At 35.9% G+C, this 20,926-nt stretch overlaps 1 protein-coding gene across 2 annotated transcripts in view; it reads left to right on the top strand.

Moving 5' to 3' along the window:
- SLC35F3 (solute carrier family 35 member F3) overlaps window positions 1-20,926 on the top strand; it is a 1,790,855-nt gene that overhangs the window by 986,904 nt on the left and 783,025 nt on the right. For both annotated transcript variants that reach the window (XM_044076176.1, XM_044076184.1), the window contains one exon: window positions 18,778-19,102. In XM_044076176.1, the coding sequence (XP_043932111.1) occupies window positions 18,778-19,102 (325 nt within the window). The remainder of the gene's footprint in view (window positions 1-18,777; window positions 19,103-20,926) is intronic.

The raw sequence follows: 20,926 nt of genomic DNA on the forward strand, positions 1-20,926 counted from the left end.
TCACATATCTTGCCGTAAACATTTAAAGTAGAGTTAAGTGTAGGATTGAACGTGCTTTTTTTCTTGCATATAAAATCACTAACTTCTACTTCTTTTAAACCGTCGTAAATAAATTTTAAGTTCAATTTCCTCAAATATAACTTAAAATCTACTATAAGTTTTGGGATGTTGGTAGTGTTGTGTGGAATAAATGAAAAACCTTTTTGGAGCAAGGAAATCACTTCCGCAGGCAAAATTTCTTTGGTCAAGTTACATACTTTAATACCAAATTTCAATTCCTCCTGCAGTTTTTCCCTTTTGCTTTGCTCTGAGTTTGAACTTTCCCTGACCATCTCTGCTTTTTTTGTTTCCATTTTTGTCCATTAAAAAAGGACTAGCTTTAACTGTATCCATATTCTATACAACTTGTACATAGGATACATTTTCTTTTGAAGTAGATGCAGAGGCAGATGAAATGTTCTCAACGTTAACGTTAGAACAATCATGTGTAATTTGAGTTGTACTATTTTTGTTATTGTCCGTCTTACCACAGTTAACATCAGAACCAGTTAAATCAACATTTTTGTTAAATACTTTCTTAGTTTTCAAAGGGAACGCTGTGTTGGAACTATAAGCCAACAAATCTCTCTTTAACTTTTTGTGTTTTCTTTCAACAATTGAAGCCCTATGTCTTTCCAATTTAGCATTTATACTAAAATACAATGTAGTTAAAGAGTTAAAAGCTTTAGACACCCTAACTTTGGCATCTAAACTTTCTACTTTTAGCTTAAATGAAGCTAGGTCCACTTTGTAATGCTGTATTAACAAGTTCATAAATTCCAAACCTGTCTTGTTAAATAACTCTACAAATTTCAAATACAGGTCGTCACCATAGTTTACACAGTTCAGAAACATAAATGTCCTTAAACCAAATGGAACGCACTTCTGTCTGACATTCTCTTCTAGATAAAAAATCTCTAACTGTAGAGAAGCACACTTTAAACATAGCTTCTCTAAATCTCAAATGTCAGTTTTACAACTTGCAACATAGTTGTCAACAGTCAAGCTGTGAGCGTCACTTACTTGGTTTAAATTAACCGGTCCTGCAGAACAAAAAGGATTGTTCATACTTTGAAAAGTGTGTTAAAAAACTCTGTCTTTAGAAACAATTTCTTGACCATCTGCAATCATAACCCCATTGTTGTTGTTGTTGCCATTTACGCCGTCAACGGATAAAGCCAAACTTGCTTGCTTGCTAGAACCTTGACGTGCTGCACTAGCATTTGTCAAACCATCACTCGCTGTACTTCCTGGACTTGGTGGGCGAAAATTGAAGTTGGTTGAACAATTACCACTTCTCATCTGCCGGGCTAACACTACACGAACCGCCTCATTAATAGTTGAGGTAATGAGTTCATTAAGACTTCTCCCCAACTCAGGAACTGGATAAACACTCAAATTCAGTAAAGTGTCATCAGTGGATTCCTCTCTTGTCATTATTAACAAATATGTATAAGCCAAAACACTCGACAAGAAACGAAGTACCCAACACAAAAAATTACTTAGAAAGGAGCACCACAAAAATTACGCGTTTCATCCACTTTTAATAAATTGAACTTCTTCAGAAATGTCATGTTAACTGATATGGTGTTTTAAATATCATTTTGTTAAGTCACATGTAGATAGAATCAACCAATCAAAAAAATCAAAATCACTTTAAATAATTAGAATACATAAAATACGTAAAATGCATAAAATAAAACTAACCACCAAGAACACTGCCATTGATCGAAGCAGTACAATATAAAAATGTATATAAACAACGGTTGATCTGTGTTAGTGTTTGCAAATACTAACACTTAAAAATAAAAAAATAAATTAAATTATAATCTCTGTGCCTGTAAAAAGCTTTTTATATTAATTGCATAGTTTAAACCAGGAAATTCATCTGCATTCAAAATAATTTGCCAGATAGTTTCTCTACATTCTAACTTAATTTTAAAATTTCCACACAACAATTCATTGTTAACTTTTTCCAAAACAGAAAATGTAACACAGATCAACAGTTGTTTATATACATTTTTATATTGTACTGCTTCGATCAATGGCAGTGTTCTTGGTGGTTAGTTGTACTTTACGCATTTTACGTATTTTATGTATTCTAATTATTCAAAGTGATTTTGATTTTTTTGATTGGTTGATTCTATCTACATGTGACTTAACGAAATGATATTTAAAACACCATATCAGTTAACATGACATTTCTGAATAAGTTCAAGTTTATTAAAAGTGGACGAAACGCGTAATTTTTGTGGTGTTCCTTTCTAAGTCATTTTTTGTGTTGGTTTTATATATATATATATATATATATATATATATATATATATGTATATATATATATATATATATATATATATATTTATATATATATATATATATATATATATATATATATATATATATATATATATTTGTATATATATATATATATATATATATATATATATATACACATGTATATGTGCCTTTGTATGGCAACCATCTATCTCATGCCCCAGCACCTGTCTCAACTCCTTTTTTTGCTACAGGTTATTTATATATATATATATATATATATATATATATATATATATATATATAGATATAGTATATATACTTTAGCATAGCCACCTAAGTCAATTTTATAGTTTTTACTTGGTTGCATTTGTTGTAGTATACCCACCAAAGTCTATTTATCTTGTTCTCAGATTGTTTCTGTTGCTTGTGTGATCATCTGTGTCTTTGTTCCTGCCCTATCTTCTTTCCTCCCCATCAAAACAGGTGTCTTCCAAGGCCCTATTTTTAGGCCCCCCTCCTTTTTAACATATTCACCAACCACCTGTACACATCCTGCCCTCAGTCTTCCCTAATACAGTACGCAGATGATTCTCCTATCATCTCTGTTGTTGACTACCCCTTCGACCTGCTCACTCTGACTCAAACATCTTTTAAGCTCACTGAAAATTAGCTTACTACCCATCAACTTATACTTAATCTTAAAAAGACTAAACTTCTCTCTTCCTTCCAAAATCTCTTTCCTATCTAAAATCCTCTTTTTCTATCTCCTCCCTAAACAACACTGCTATCAAACCTAATATTCACACTACTGTCTTTGGGGTGATTATTGATGACCAATTTAAATTTGACCACCATGTACTCCATAGTAGTAAGAAAATTCACCAAAGGCTTGTACTTCTGTACAGAAACAAATGATTCCTGACACCCAACTTCCAGATCTGTCTTGCCCAAGGCTACCTTCTTCCCAATCTCTTCTACAGCTCACAAATCCTAACCAACCTACAGAACTCATTACTCTCCAAACCTGAATCTACCTACAACAAGGTTGCAAGATTTGCTGCCAACCTGCCTAGCAGATCACAGCACTGTTTGTCTCTGCTTAACTAATTAGAGTTTCCTGACCATCTCTTACTCACACAGATTCTTGTTATCCTTTCAGTTCTGAATAAGTCCTCTTAATGCATCAGCATCTCCTCACTTGTCTCCTGCTATAAGCCCCATCACTTTCTCAGAAGTTCTGACCAATGTCTTTTACAGATTCAGAAACCAAAAAATCTTTTGGACAGAATCTTTACAGTTATTTTGCTGCTCTTGCATGGAACAAGCTTCCAATGACCATAATAAATACAACTCACATTTGTGAATTCAAAAACACTATTAAATTATACCTTAACAGCAACTGGATCTCCAATTGCATTCCTCCTACCTGAACTCATCCTTTTCCCCTTCATTAACTTCTCTATTGTCCTCCCTTCCCTACTATTTACTTATAAACACTTATCTTCAGTGTAGCACTGCATATACTAAATTCCACTTACACCTGCTTCACCTTTCTTCTTATTGATTTATCGTTCCTTCTTCATTTCAGAAATGTGCTCTTTTTTGTCTTTCCTATAATTTTCCTGGCATTGTTACTGTATTAATGGAACTTGTTGCTTAATGTATACGATTGCACTTTTGATATGTTGTTAAATTCATTTATTGTATATTCAATGCTTTTTTTCAACTTTTTGTATAATGCTTTTTCTTGTCTTACTGTGAAGCTTTTCTCTCTGGGTCTCCACTGAAAAAGGACTTCTGCTCAGTCAGACTATCCCAGTCAACAAATGTCAAATAAATAAATATCTGTATGTATATATGTATTTGTGTATCAATATATATATATATATATATATATATATATATATATATATATATATATATATATATATATATATATATATATATATAGTTCTGACATCACAGTAAACAAACTAGTCTAATCTTCCTATTTCCTAGCTATATCTAAGAGAAAACACAGTTCTAAATAACTTACATACAGAGCAAGACAGTGCTGGTAATGTTGGATGTCCTCAAGACAAATGCTCTGAGCTCTCTGATTCTCTCTTTAAATTGATAACACAGAGCTGCTTCACATGACATCATTCTTCACACTTGTCTGGTGTTCCCAGGCTAACAGAAACTACATTTATATTCTTTACACCTGGTCAGAAACCAGAACAATAAAGGACATTTATACATGCAAATTCTAGCCATTAACTTTGGTCTTAAAACAATAGGCAGGGTGCCTCCCTCTAGACACATCGGCTCCAAATTTTAACATCAAAGACACACATATATATATATATATATACATATATATATATATATATATATATATATATATATATATATATATATATATATATATATATATATATATATATATATAGTAGAGATGTGTACAAGGTCTAACCTTATAGTGATACTGGGCACTTGCCCCCTGTAAAATAACTTTCTGTGTTGTTTGCCAAAAATGGCTTTTAGCAATAATTTTTCATAGTGTTGTGCATCATTGAATAATTATGAATCCTTGAATGCTTTCTTTCAAACTAATGGGTAGTATTCTGGCTAATCAAACTATTTCATGCTTTTATGCTTTAAAATAGCATTAGGCAAACATGCCCCCCCATCCTCATCACTTTTTCTTATTACCGTAGCTCTTTCATCTCAAAAGATTCAACAAATTAAGCGCTAAAAAGGATGGAACTACAATGGTCAAGTTATAAAGGTGTCAAGATATTATTGTAGTGGATGAGTCAGGGGCTCACACACAAGAATAATAAAGTACATATCAATATTATAAATGAAAAAAATGCAATAAAAGAAATAAGTCTCCCTGTTTCATATCTAAAAGTGATGTGGTGAGATATGTGACTAAAGACATACAACAGGGTGAGGAAATATAAAGCAAAAAGATAGAGGCATGAGGAGATCAGAAAGAAGGTAGCAAAAGTGAGCAAAAGAAGAAAATTATGGAGAGAGTAGTGGGAAAAGGGCCAATGATATTGTAGTATACAAGAGGTGGAGAAGACTCTGCCAGATACTGAGTGGCTAGAGATGGGAGAAATGAAGGCCGGAGCAGTTACTCACCAAACAAATAAACCATTCAAATGTTTATGTCAGCATGTGTGGATGAAATCACAGAATGACACCAACCTGGGAAGGTAAAGAGGCTGTAGACAGAGCATGAGGAACAGATTTGGAAATGATCTTGGATAAAACAGTCAAGGAAATTGGTGATTCTAAGGAAAGATAAGGTTTAATGTTTGAATGAGCTACCACAAGTCTTTAGTAAACTGGCTGATGTGTTTTGTAAAATATAATGCATTTTTACAGTCTATCCTCCACAAGGAGTTACACCTCATTGTAAAACTCCTGTTTCGCAAGCCTTGCAGGTTATCTGCAGAAGTACGGTTAAGAAAATATCTGGGCAACTAAATGTTACTAAAGTGTACTGGAGGTTAGGCCAACTTTGCTTCCTGAATAAGAATAACCTTGCAGATGACAAGAGATGGAGGCACACAAAGTTGCCCCTCCTACGTAGAACTGATCCTTTTCCATGACTGGCCCATTTCGGAGGTAAATAAGGTGATTCCAGTGCAAATGGCATATGTGGGATTCAGTAATGCTTTTGCAACTGCAGCATATCCAAGGATGAAATGAAAACAGAGTTTTTAGTTAGATCTAAGTTAGTACAGCTGATAGAAAATTACCAGAATAACTGGAACCAAAGGGTTTGTAGTATGCTTGGAAAGTCTGAGAAGCTAGCAGAGACCACTGTAGTCCTTCAGGGATTACAGTTTGAATAGTTCATGTTTTGATCCTGTTCATTATCAGACACCAAGAGAACAAAACCAACTAATTTGTAGAGAACAATAAAATAAGTTATCAGTGAAAGAAGGACCAAATTGTCTCCAGAAACTTTTAAGCCTTAATGAATTATGAGCATCTGAAATTCAGCACTTAAACATTCAGAGTGATGAGGGTTGAATAAGAAAATCCAGACAGAACATAAATGATGATTGAATCATAGCTGACATTGACTTAGAAGGGGGGAAAGAAGGCTATGAGGATACTATTCATCTCTAAATTGACAGTGAGATCCACAGAAATAAGCAGTTGGAAGATGGTATCCATAAACAGAGGAGCAAACTCCAGAAATCTTGCTGACTTTACTGATATACAGAGTACTGATAAAACTGCATCTGTATTACTGTGTCCAATTCCTGTATCTATATAGAAAAAAAGGAGAGAAATCTAACAGAAAAAGTCAAGCACATATTTACTTGGAGCATAGGTGCATTGCAGGGGTCATAATCCAAAGAAAGACTAGGGAAACTTAACATTTTCACATGTTAACAGATACAAAAAGGTGTCATCTGGTCATTGGCCAACTATATTAAAAATATAGGATGTGGCAGAGGTCAGGAGGAGGGATTGAAGTAAGGGTATAATGGAAACTGGAGGTAAGCCATATTAAGTTGAGTAAAGAAGTACTTTTTCATAGAAAAGGTGGTAGTGCTATGACAGACAAAACCAGAGGCTGTGGTTGCACAGAACCCATTACGGGTGCAATATACCTATGAGCAGAGGGGTAGAAAGACTGAATATGAGGAAAGGACAGTTGAAGATGGCATTATCCACATACTCAAATGGACTCAATAAGCCTTTGTTTAACATCACACAACAAATACTTTACTTTGTTATAGAACTGAAATGAGAAAGTAAAATGTTCAGAGCCATGTTGAGAAGAGGAAAAAGAAAAAAAGCAAAGCCTGGCATGGTTCTGATGGAAGCTATGAAGAGAAAGCATTTAATGGAGTGAAAGTGTTATTGGTGAAATAAGCTATTGTTAAGCACCATTAAGTGCTTTTACAATCAGGTCTTATGCTAAGAAAAGGCTTTAACATTTTTTTTTCTTTTTTTGATATTTCAGCATAATCATGTTGCTCCATGCACTTTGTTATTGGTGAAAAAAGCTATTGTTAAGCACCATTAAGTGCTTTTACAATCAGGTTTCATGCTAAGAAAAGGCTTTAACAAGTTTTTTTCTTTTTCTGATATTTCAGCATAATCATGTTGCTCCATGCACTTTAGTACTGTTTAGCATGAGATAAAAGATGGATTGTGTAATTATTTAACAATGGCAACTGCACAATGCTCAAATGAATTTTAAATGAATATAAAAGTATGTGCATTTTAAAACTATACAGATCATTTTTCCTTAACCTACATATATAATAACTATGACTGGATCTATTCATCAAAAGTAATTTATGAATCTAAGGATCCTGTGGTACAAACCATTAATTGTGATCTCCTGTCACTAAAAACTGAAGCAGCAATCTACAATAGTTTCAAAATTTATGTCATCATTTTGTCCTGAATTACATGACCACAAATATTATGATTTGCCATTTCAGTCAAGTTAGACATATTCGTTTCTGATTTCCTAAACTTTCTAAATCTTTTTATACAGCCTAGAGTTTTATAACTGTCCTTAATCTATTAGCTAACATGATCAGAAAAACTCAAAACTTTCGTAAAACATTAATCGAAATCCATAGAGACTTAGGGAAGAATTCATAGTTTAGGGCTTCACATTTTCATAGCAGTGATTTACAAAGAGCAGTGCTATGGGGTTATGCAAATCCTGGACTTTCAGGATGACTGTAGAAATGCAGAGTACTTTTTATGAACACAGCCGCCTATCTTAAAAGTGGAACGTGATTAATGCATAAACGATAGGGGGATATCTACTATGCTGTTAAGGGGCTTTACACATGTGTGTATAAGTTTGATTCATAGACAGGAATCTATAATAATCTCATCTGCATATAAAGTGTGTAAATAGCCCCAAACTTATGTCAGTAAACTGCAGTTTTTTTAGAGAGTACAGAAATGTTAAGGGATATCAGTTGGTGCTTCTGCATACGTGGAAATGTTTCATTTTAGTGTTTTTACATACCTAGACATATTAATGAAGGGGTCGCTTTGGTTAATGTTTCATTTCAGCACTTGTGCATACCTGGACATGTTACTGAAAGGGTCACTAGAGGAAATGTTAAATTTTAGTGCTTTTTCATGCCTGGATATATTAATGAAGGGGGTCGCTTGGGTGAATGTTTCATTTCGATGCTTGTACATACCTGATCATTTTACTGAAGGGGTCACTTAGAAAAATGTTTCATTTTGGTGCTTGTACATTCTAGGGCATGTTACTGAAGGTGTTACTTGGATGAATGTTTTGTGTTTGTGCTTGTACATTCTAGGGCATGTTACTGAAGGTGTTACTTGGATGAATGCTTCGTGTTTGTAATTGTGCATTCTAGGGCATGTTACTGAAGGTGTTACTTGGATGAATGCTTCGTGTTTGTGCTTGTACTTTCTAGGGCATGTTACTGAAGGTGTTACTTGGATGAATGCTTCGTGTTTGTGCTTGTGCATACTAGAGCATGTTACTGAAGGTGTTACTTGGATGAATGCTTCATGTTGGTGCTTGCACATTCTAGGGCATGTTACTGAAGGTGTTACTTGGATGAATGCTTCGTGTTTGTGCCTGGGCATACTAGGGCATGTTCCTGAAGGTGTTACTTGGATGAATGCTTTGTGTTTGTGCTTGAACATTCTGGGGCATGTTAGTGAAGGTGTTACTTGGATGAATGCTTCGTGTTTGTGCTTGCGCATTCTAGGGCATGTTACTGAAGGTGTTACTTGGATGAATGCTTCGTGTTTGTACTTGTGCATTCTAGGGCATGTTACTGAAGGTGTTACTTGGATGAATGCTTTGTCTTTGTGCTTGTGCATTCTAGGGCATGTTGCTGAAGGTGTTACTTGTATGAATGCTTCGTGTTTGTACTTGTACATTCTAGGGCATGTTACTGAAGGTGTTGGATGAATGCTTCCTGTTTGTGCTTGTGCATTCTAGGGCATGTTATTGAAGGTGTTACTTGGATGAATGCTTCGTGTTTGTGCTTGTGCATACTAGGGCATGTTAGTGAAGGTGTTACTTGGATGAATGCTTCGTGTTTGTACTTGTGCATACTAGGGCATGTTAGTGAAGGTGTTACTTGGATGAATGCTTCATGTTTGTCTTTGTACATTCTAGGGCATGTTACTGAAGGTGTTACTTGGATGAATGCTTCGTGTTTGTGCTTGTGCATACTAGGGCATGTTACTGAAGGTGTTACTTGGATGAATGCTTCGTGTTTGTGCTTGTACATTCTAGGGCATGTTACTGAAGGTGTTACTTGATTGAATGCTTCGTGTTTGCACTTGTGCATTCTAGGGCATGTTAGTGAAGGTGTTACTTGGATGAATGCTTCGTGTTTGTGCTTGTGCATACTAGGGCATGTTAGTGAAGGTGTTACTTGGATGAATGCTTCGTGTTTGTACTTGTGCATTCTAGGGCATGTTACTGAAGGTGTTACTTGGATGAATGCTTTTTCTTTGTGCTTGTGCATTCTAGGGCATGTTACTGAAGGTGTTACTTGGATGAATGCTTTGTGTTTGTGCTTGTGCATACTAGGGCATGTTAGTGAAGGTGTTACTTGGATGAATACTTTGTGTTTGTGCTTGTACATTCTAGGTCATGTTACTGAAGGTGTTACTTGGATGAAGGCTTTGTGTTTGTGCTTGTACATTCTAGGGCATGTTACTGAAGGTGTTACTTGGATGAATACTTTGTGTTTGTGCTTGTACATTCTAGGGCATGTTACTGAAGGTGTTACTTGGATGAATGCTTCGTGATTGTGCTTGTGCATTCTAGGGCATGCTACCAAAGGTGTTACTTGGATGAATGCTTTGTGTTTGTGCTTGTGTATTCTAGAGCATGTTACTGAATGTGTTACTTGGATGAATGCTTCGTGTTTGTGCTTGTGCATACTAGGGCATGTTACTGAAGGTGTTACTTGGATGAATGCTTCGTGTTTGTGCTTGTGCATACTAGGGCATGTTCCTGAAGGTGTTACTTGGATTAATGCTTTGTGTTTGTGCTTGTGTATACTAGGGCATGTTAGTGAAGGTATTACTTGGATGAATGCTTCGTGTTTGTTCTTGTGCATTCTAGGGCATGTTACTGAAGGTGTTACTTGGATGAATGCTTTATGTTTGTGCTTGTGCATACTAGGGTATGTTACTGAAGGTGTTACTTGGAAAAATGCTTCGTGTTTGTACTTGTACATTCTAGGGCATGTTACTGAAGGTGTTGGATGAATGCTTCCTGTTTGTGCTTGTGCATTCTAGGGCATGTTATTGAAGGTGTTACTTGGATGAATGCTTCGTGTTTGTGCTTGTGCATACTAGGGCATGTTAGTGAAGGTGTTACTTGGATGAATGCTTCGTGTTTGTGCTTGTGCATACTAGGGCATGTTAGTGAAGGTGTTACTTGGATGAATGCTTCATGTTTGTCTTTGTACATTCTAGGGCATGTTACTGAAGGTGTTACTTGGATGAATGCTTCGTGTTTGTGCTTGTGCATACTAGGGCATGTTACTGAAGGTGTTACTTGGGTGAATGCTTCGTGTTTGTCCTTGTACATTCTAGGGCATGTTACTGAAGGTGTTACTTGATTGAATGCTTCGTGTTTGCGCTTGTGCATTCTAGGGCATGTTAGTGAAGGTGTTACTTGGATGAATGCTTCGTGTTTGTGCTTGTGCATACTAGGGCATGTTAGTGAAGGTGTTACTTGGATGAATGCTTCGTGTTTGTGCTTGTGCATACTAGGGCATGTTAGTGAAGGTGTTACTTCGATGAATGCTTCGTGTTTGTGCTTGTGCATACTAGGGCATGTTAGTGAAGGTGTTACTTGGATGAATGCTTTGTGTTTGTGCTTGTGCATTCTAGGGCATGTTACTGAAGGTGTTACTTGGATGAATGCTTCGTGTTTGTGCTTGTGCATACTAGGGTATGTTACTAAAGGTGTTACTTGGAACAATGCTTTGTGTTTGTGCTTGTACATTCTGGGGCATGTTACTGAAGGTGTTGGATGAATGCTTCGTGTTTGTGCTTGTGCATTCTAGGGCATGTTATTGAAGGTGTTACTTGGATGAATGCTTCTTGTTTGTGCTTGTGCATACTAGGGCATGTTAGTGAAGGTGTTACTTGGATGAATGCTTCGTGTTTGTGCTTGTGCATACTAGGGAATGTTAGTGAAGGTGTTACTTGAATGAATGCTTCGTGTTTGTGCTTGTACATTCTAGGGCATGTTACTGAAGGTGTTACTTGGATGAATGCTTCGTGTTTGTGCTTGTGCATACTAGGGCATGTTACTGAAGGTGTTACTTGGATGAATGCTTCGTGTTTGTACTTGTACATTCTAGGGCATGTTACTGAAGGTGTTACTTGATTGAATGCTTCGTGTTTGTGCTTGTGCATTTTAGGGCATGTTAGTGAAGGTGTTACTTAGATGAATGCTTCATGTTTGTGCTTGGGCATGTTAGTGAAGGTGTTACTTGGATGAATGCTTCGTGTTTGTGCTTGTGCATACTAGGGCATGTTAGTGAAGGTGTTACTTGAATGAATGCTTCATGTTTGTGCTTGTGCATTCTAGGTCATGTTAGTGAAGGTGTTACTTGGATGAATGCTTTGTGTTTGTGCTTGTGCATACTAGGGCATGTTAGTGAAGGTGTTACTTGGATGAATGCTTCGTGTTTGTGCTTGTGCATACCAGGGCATGTTAGCGAAGGTGTTACTTGGATGAATGCTTCATGTTTGTGCTTGTGCATTCTAGGTCATGTTAGTGAAGATGTTACTTGGATGAATGCTTTGTGTTTGTGCTTGTGCATACTAGGGCATGTTAGTGAAGGTGTTACTTGGATGAATGCTTCGTGTTTGTGCTTGTGCATACTAGGGCATGTTACTGAAGGTGTTGGATGAATGCTTCCTGTTTGTGCTTGTGCATTCTAGGGCATGTTATTGAAGGTGTTACTTGGATGAATGCTTCGTGTTTGTGCTTGTGCATACTAGAGCATGTTAGTGAAGGTGTTACTTGGATGAATGCTTCGTGTTTGTGCTTGTACATTCTAGGGCATGTTAGTGAAGGTGTTACTTGGATGAATCCTTCGTGTTTGTGCTTGTGCATTCTAGGGCATGTTACTGAAGGTGTTACTTGGATGAATGCTTCGTGTTTGTGCTTGTGCATACTAGGGCATGTTAGTGAAGGTGTTACTTGGATGAATGCTTCATGTTTGTGTTCAGGCATACTTGGGCATGTTACTGAAGGTGTTTCTTGGATGAATGCTTCGTGTTTGTGCTTGTGAATACTAGGGCATGTTACTGAAGGTGTTACTTGGATGAATGCTTCGTGTTTGTGCTTGTACATTCTAGGGCATGTTAGTGAAGGTATTACTTGGATGAATGCTTCGTGTTTGGGTTTGTGCATTCTAGGGCATGTTACTGAAGGTGTTACTTGGATGAATGCTTCGTGTTTGTGCTTGTGCATACTAGGAAATGTTAGTGAAGGGGTTGCTGCGGGAAATGCTTAATTTGTATGTCAGGGCATTGCTTGTGCATACATGGTCAGACTCCTGATGTGATCGTTAGGCAAAATAATTATTGTGTCATTTGAAAGTAGCTGAAGGTTCCTACAACATTTCAACTGCTAGATAATTGTAGGTGACAGTAATTCTGAAGACCTGAGCAAGGTGTGCAGACATGTGATCATCCGGGTTCATGTCAAACCAACGACATGCAAAAGAATGACATTCACTATATCGAAATGAAACCACCGACATTTCAAAACATCGACAGTACATTTATACGTAAGTACTGTGCTAACATGGGTCCTGCAAGGGGGAAGTAGTATGGGTACAGTGTCATATCATATCCTTTACTTCCCCCTTGCAGGACCCATGTTAGCACCGTACTTACGTATAAATGTACTGTCTATGTTTTGAAATGTCAGTGGTTTTGTTTCGATATAGTGAATGTTGTTCTTTTGCATGTCGTTGGTTTGACATGAACCCGATCATTCATATGAGCAAGTATGTTGACATGCTCTAACAAAACCTGAGTTAATTTAAGCATAGGGGCAGAGTATGGAAAACATTTCCAAGCAGGATAACATGGCAACTTTTGCAAGAACTGCAAACTTACGAGCGATATGTTTTGCCACATCCAAACAATATGCACTGTGCTATTCAGATCTTCCACCATAGCAGCATGCCATGAGGTTTAAAAAAGGTCAAATATGGTAAAAGGACTGCATAATATTATGACTGGGTGCAGACAGAACAGGCACCTGTGGGTTAAAACATGCTAAACAATTAAAAGTATGGTAGTGCTAATCAGAATGCTGCATTTTATTATACCTTCCTAGTCACCTTCTCATACCAATGAAACCAGCACATGCATAAAGGCTATATCTTACATGCATTCATACAAATATTTCAGACATGAGCAATAATGGTATTCTAGTCTAGCAATATACCAAAATAGTCATTCCTATCATAAGTCTCCAAGTTGTTCTTAAAATATCTAAACTAGTACTTGCTTTAATATAATTTCATGCATCAGGTACTCTCTTAGAAAATCAATTAGTGTACCTCGCATTCCTGTCGAATCTTCTACATCGGTTGTCTACTGATTCTCTCCTGTTCTTTGATAAGCCCAAACATTCCCAGAAGTAGCTGTCTCGAAATGCTGTATATACCTGAATAAGGTCTCAACTTAAACATCTCTAGAAACATTGTAGATGTTCAGATATTATAATCTTACATACTAGCTTAAAGTTTCACACCCATGGACGCCCTTGTTATATTTCTCCTGTACTATTTCCAATTTACTCATGCTAGTTCTCTTATAAGGTTTTTATTATTACTCCAGATTGTAGTTTGGGTCTGATGTAACTTGGCAAACAATGATTTCATCATTTCTTATATTGTATACTTTATAAATCTTGTTATACAGCCTATAGTTTAATAACTATTCTTAACCAATTAGTTAACATGATCAGAAAAACTGAAAACGGGATCTACCCATATACCTAAGTCCCTAAATGAATCTACAATTTCAATTACTGTATGCTGTATTAAATATTCACCCTTCAGTCTCTGTCTCCCAAAGCTCTCATGCTTAGTTTTTTTTATTTGTTTATCAGCATTATTTATGTGCACCCAAATGATCAATTTATTCAGGTTCCTTTGCTGACATGCCCTGTCTGTAACAGATATAATCAACTTGCCCATTTTCAAATCATCTGCATACTGAGTATACAGCACCTCAAATGAAAAAGGGACATCTGAAAAATACAACCTTAACAAGTACAGGCCTAGGACAGAGGCCTCTAGGTTACTCTACTGTGACCTAAAATTTCACTTGGCAGTTGTGAAGTACTTGTCATGTCCTATTTGTAAGACATGCAGCTGTTAATCTTATCAAGATTACATAAATACATAACTGTTCTAATTTATTGATCAGTGTTTTGTATACGACCCTATCAAAGGCTGAATTTAAGTCTATACAAATTATACCATAGCACACTTTTTTTGTTTATAGTTGTTATTTATTATTACAGTACATAAGAAACATGTTGCACATGGCTTCTTCTGTTGAACATATCTGTGGTTGTTCAGATTAGTTTACAGTTTTGATAGATCATCTGCAAAATCAATGCATCTCCACCACACATAGACACACACACACACACACACACACACACACACACACACACACACACACACACACACACACACACACACACAAACACGCACGCCCAGAAACTACACACGCACATACTCAGTGTCTGTCCTTATTCCAGAAAAGCATGTTGGTTTATATTATCTCAGCCATTCTAATTAATATGCAGACATTCAGTTTATGACATTAGTTTTGTTTCTCCACAAAGTCAAGAAGATGTTTTTAATGTAATAATACTGAATGACTGCAGCTCAAGTCTCTTTGGAGTCTATTAAGCCTTTTTACCCTCCATCAGGAGGAAAACTACATTAAAATATGTGTGTACTTCTATGCCAAGGCGAAGAATCAAGTTTAAAATCAAGGGCTCTGAATGTGTACATGCTTCCACTTATATGTATGTGCCTATGTGTCTAGACATCATGTAGCTTTGAAGAAGCTATCTAACATTCTCAACTATATGGCAATAGTTACTTGTCATTAAACCCACAAGCAGCCTGAAAAAAGTGTTATTTTTGAGCAGTTTGACAGAAAAACTTATAGTAATGAATGTGCGAAAGGTATTAAATGCAGATATTAACCATTCAAGTTACTGCCAGGCAACCTAGATGACCTTCTCAGACTCCTTAAATGTCACATAAATTTACCTGGCAATATTACGAGGACTTAACCTACTCTTACCCACACATAATCTCTTACACAATAGAGATACATTTTTCCCTAAGCAAAATCACTGCATTGTTTTAGATGTGTAGAAAATGAAAACTATTTTCCTGCCAGTCTCTCTGGCAGTGCAGCAGAGGGCATTACCTGGGCTATAGAACTGGATTAGGTGTGGTGCCATTGAGAGAGTGAGAGTAAAATGGTAGAGGCTGAAGTCAGGAGGAGAGCTGAATGGAAGTATTACAGTTGCAAGTAGTACTGAAGTATTACACATTTAAGTAGATTCAAGGAGCAGCCTTCTTGTTCTGGCAAAATGTTTGGCTACAGATTGAATGTATGGTAATTTATATATTTACCTTAAATGTGCCAAAATCATTCAAATTTAATGCAGGCCATATCAGCAACAGTTGAACCAGGCCATCTTCATATAATGCCTTTTATCCTAACTCCTTTTCTAAAATAATAATTTTTTTTGCCTCAACCACCTTCATCCCCCAACAATAGCAGTTAAACATTTTTTCCTGCTCCTAATACCTGCACTGTTGGCCAAAAAGCACCATACCTGTTATGCTAACCCAATGTGAATACATGCTTCTGCCCACCTGACATTTCCAACCACAGTGTTTGCACACGTCTTATTATAGTCATGCTCCTTGAGTCCCAGACTCTAAGAATTAGAATACCTGACCTCATCCCAGATTGAGCTGTTGTGGTGGGACACTTCCAGCACCCCCCAAGAGCCCCCACAGTAGGCAAGTCTTCAACAGCAGTTCACTTCCTTTCCTCTGCAGCTGGGCCCTCCACTGCCCAGACTGTGAATAAAACTCTTGACATCTGTGGTATAATCAGGACCACAACAGCTAAGCTTTAGGGCTGCTCTAAATATACTTAACATTTATTTTGCCTATTTGTAAGTTTTATTTATTTATTTGTTCAAACTAAAGTACTGATCAATATTCTTCTATGTAAGACTGAAAGCCATGGGACCCTGATATCAAAACAGTATATCACTTCTGCTGTATCCTCCAGATGCTGAGATAAAACCTTATAAAATATCAAGTCACAATATATTAGCAAGCTAAAACCAACAAATAAGCACTTTGGGAATGTCGAGCTCTGACGAGTTGTGCGGTAAAAGCTTAGTCATTTTCAGATTTTTTTCTTTTTCCACTATTTTCTGCAGTAGTTGAACATATAATAACTATTGTCGTTGTACATATTACTACTGTTAGTACATATTGCTGGTTTTGTCGTATATAATATCACATCATACATGGACAATGCTGTTCTTGTTTTCTTGTTAATTGCTTCACTTATATTACATGTTTTTGTCATTGACGTACTGCTTCTAAATTACTTTTGTTGGGGTCTCTCAGTCTTGTATATTGTCTTTGTCTTTATGGTACAGGTAGTAATTGAAAAGAGTCCTCAGACAAGTTCACTTACCTCTGTAACAAATGTTAAGCAAATAAATAGATATATGAATGCATACATGTATAAACAAACAAATGAATAAATACATAGTCTGTATTGAAAATACCTGGAGGATCATCTCTTGACACAGCTGTGTTTCTTAATTTCTACTCTGATTGTATCTTAGATGTTTTTATTCATCCAATTAAGTTTACTTGGAGCCCTTTATTTACTGATATGCAAGATATATAAAAATGTTTGTCTGTTCCAAAATACTGTTTTATCTTATCAACTTTTGAATTTGTATTTGATGCTTTGCTGTTTCATCTTGTTCTATAGTATTAATTTCTATATCATCTTAGATAAATATAAGTACTTTTGTGCATATAAAGATATTTTCAGTAAAAAAGATTTTTAAAAGCTTAGCCTGTATCCAACCCCTGGGGTGCAGATGCTCCATGAGATTTTCTTACTGTAACCCCAAGTCTGTCTTCTCAGAGAGCAGCATTGCAATGCCGTGAAAGGTTGGATAAGGAGGTGCAAAGTGTAAATTCATGAGGTGAACCAAAACCAAAACTGAGTTTCTAATGGCTGCTAAGTAATTCTGCAACTAATTCATATACAGCTGTTGTCTTGCTGCTAAAATGTGTTTTGAAATCAAATGTAAAATTACTTTTTAAATTGTACCATGTTCTTTGTCAGGCTTTCTTTGCTAAAGTTAGAACACATTCCCTTTATCTGGGATATACCATATTATTTAAACAATGCTTTTTTTTTTAATAAAGACTTGGTTTTTTTCTTTTATTAACATACAATATCAGAAATATAATTTCTTCCCCACAAAAAAGCTTACCATTTTATTAAACCCTTCGGAGTTGTATGTATTTCCTTGTTACACCATTCATGCAAGCACTGAAAGCATAAGTTGCCACAGTGAAAATGCTGATGCATGCTGACATGGCACTACATATTAGGGAGTTACTGCAACAGATATGTCCCAAATGATATATATAATTTTGAGAACTATGTGCACAAACACCTGTACGTTTTGGTTTGAGAAGAAATTATGAATTCTTGTACTGGGCATCAGCTGAAACTATATTTCTGCTTCTGTTTCCCTTGTTTTAAGGCCTTGTGTTCCGCAGAGTTCAGGTTGAGCCTAACTCAGCTACATACATTTCCCCAAAGTATGATTACTAAGCATCTAGAATTATAGAATAGTACCCTTTCTCAAGGAAAATAATGCAGATGTTTTAGAAATGCATGTGGGACCCTCTGCTTCCCCAAAAAAACATATTAATTTTCATCTGAGCTTGCCCAGATTTATGGCGAACAGCATTTAATGGTAAGCTTACCTCACAGAATTCAGATCTTTACTGAATTGATGAATGACTTCACTCCTACTGGTTTTGTCCTTTTTTCTGACTACATGGCCACACAGTAGTTGTATTTCGTTGATGCTGTTATTCTTATCGAGAATAAACCCCACGTGATCACTGGCTTTGTGCTACTTCTTATGTAGTGTGTCTGTAAACAGAACTGCAGACATTTAACCAACAGTTTAATTACATTTTTCAGTTGCTTATTTTAAACTTCTTGCCTGAATTTGAACCCTGCTGTAAGTACTATTTCAGATATACTGAACTGTGATGACTACTTTGATCAGGGTACAGTACAGATTATATGAATTATGATTTTTTGTCTTTTCAGGGGAGGAGTGCCCTCGAGATAGTCCTGCTCAGGTAGAAGTACCAGTTCCTGCAGCGGTACAAAGAACTGGAAGACTGAACCGCTTTTGTGTGAAGTGTTCTGCAGCTCTTTTAAAGAAGATATGTTGGGCAGTGGTGGTAGTCATTTCTGTCTGTTCTTCCTGGTCAGGATCAACTCAGCTTGCAAGATTTACTATGAAAAACTTTGATGCACCGGGTGTGATCACCTGGTTTGCAACCATCTGGAATTTTTTGTTTTTCCCTCTGTATTACCTGGGACATTTATGTAAGTCTACAGAGAAGCAGTCCCCAAAAGAAAGATACAGGTGAGAGATATTTGTTTTCCTTTCTTGTGCCAACATTTCTGTATTAATGGGGAAACCATTACAACAAAGTTGGATCTATTCTCCAAGTTACTGTATGGCATTCTTAAAAATAATTTCCTGTAAATTCAGAAAGTTAGACAACAAGATAACATTTGCTTCACAACAAAAGTGAATCCAATCCAGTAGAAAAACTTGGATTTATTCTAAAATTACACACCAATAGCTTAAAATTCGTGATATATATCCACGGAAAAAGCTTCCATCCATTACATACAATAAAAGCTATACCATATACAGAATTTAATAGGATTAAGAGACTATGTAGTGATCCCGTAATTATGGAGAATGAATTTATTCAAAGTTTTAATAAATTTATATCAAGAGGGTATAATGAGATTCATGTAAATGAGAGTTTGAAAAAGGTAAGAAAAAATGAGAAACAAGGTATTACTAAAAATATTAGGACAAATAGGAACACTAGTGATTGTATTTATTTTGTTTCTACTTTTTCTGTACTGTCTGATCAGATTATGGAACAAGTTAAATGTAGTTGGAATTTGGTCAAAAGTGAGGTAGATTTTTTGAGTAATAAAAGGATGGGTTTTTCATACAGAAAGGGTAGAAGTATTAAAGATTTTATTGTTCACAGTCGGTTTAGTATGCCTAATATTAAAATGGGAAAGCAAGTTGAACAGTCGGGCACAACAGCTTGTGGCAAATGTAGTATTTGCAAGTTTGTAGTTAGGGAATTTAATATTATTAATGGGGTTTCTTTTGTTACTAATGGTATCTTTAATTGTAATATGGAGAAAGTTGTATATGGTATGAGATGTACGTGCAATAAATTTTATGTGGGAGAAACTAAGAGGTCTCTTGCATGTAGAATAAAAGAACATGTTAGAGACATAAAAAAATTCAAACAAACTAGCCCCATAGCATTGCACTTTAATAAATTTCATCATGGTAATCCAGAGGGATTAGTCGTGACGGTTTTAGATAGTGTAAAAGATAATGTATATTTAAGTGAGCAACAAATTAAATACATATTAAGAAAGAAAGAGTTATGTTTAATTTTAAAATTTAATACTTTAAATCCTAGAGGGTTAAACTATGACTGTTCTTGGAAAAGTTTGTTATAAGTGTGTATATGAATAGTATGTATTACTGTGAGTATTGGAGTGTTGTCTCTTTATTTGTTAATTAATGTATTAAGAGGGTGTGTTTTATGTTAGTATAAAGGTGATGAAATTGTATATGGAAAGTTTTTACTCTGTTAAAGGCAAGTGTGCCGAGGCGCTAGAGAATTTTTTGCTGTTGTATTATACGTGGATATATATCACGAATTTTAAACTATTGGTGTGTAATTTTAGAATAAATCCGAGTTTTTCTACTGGATTGGATTCACTTTTGTTGTGAAGCATTCGTTTTCTTCATTTTTTCTGTGGTTATATAAACAAGATAACATTTATCTGAGACATAAACAATGAGGATAATGTTGATTGGTTGCCAAGCACATTCATCCTGGGGACCATTGCATTCACAACCAAATTCATTAGGTAACAGACATATTTGTAAACTATTTGGAAAGGCTTGACCATAGATGTTCATTGTTTATTCACAGAGGTGACATAACCATGCAGGTAGCAGTGCCACAGCACACCTATGTGCTTGTTAGGCCACATACAGTACTCTTTTAGTGTGCAAAACAAGAGGGGTGCAGTACTCATTTTGTAGGAATCCATTTGGACAGAGCAAATGTGTCAGTTATGAAAAATACTGGAAGCCACATTGATATGTATCTATCATGAAAGCAGCTCTGAGTAG

This window comes from Protopterus annectens, chromosome 1.part1 (genome assembly GCF_019279795.1).
Source record: "Protopterus annectens isolate FY-2018-M chromosome 1.part1, PAN1.0, whole genome shotgun sequence".
Lineage (NCBI taxonomy): Eukaryota > Metazoa > Chordata > Ceratodontiformes > Protopteridae > Protopterus > Protopterus annectens.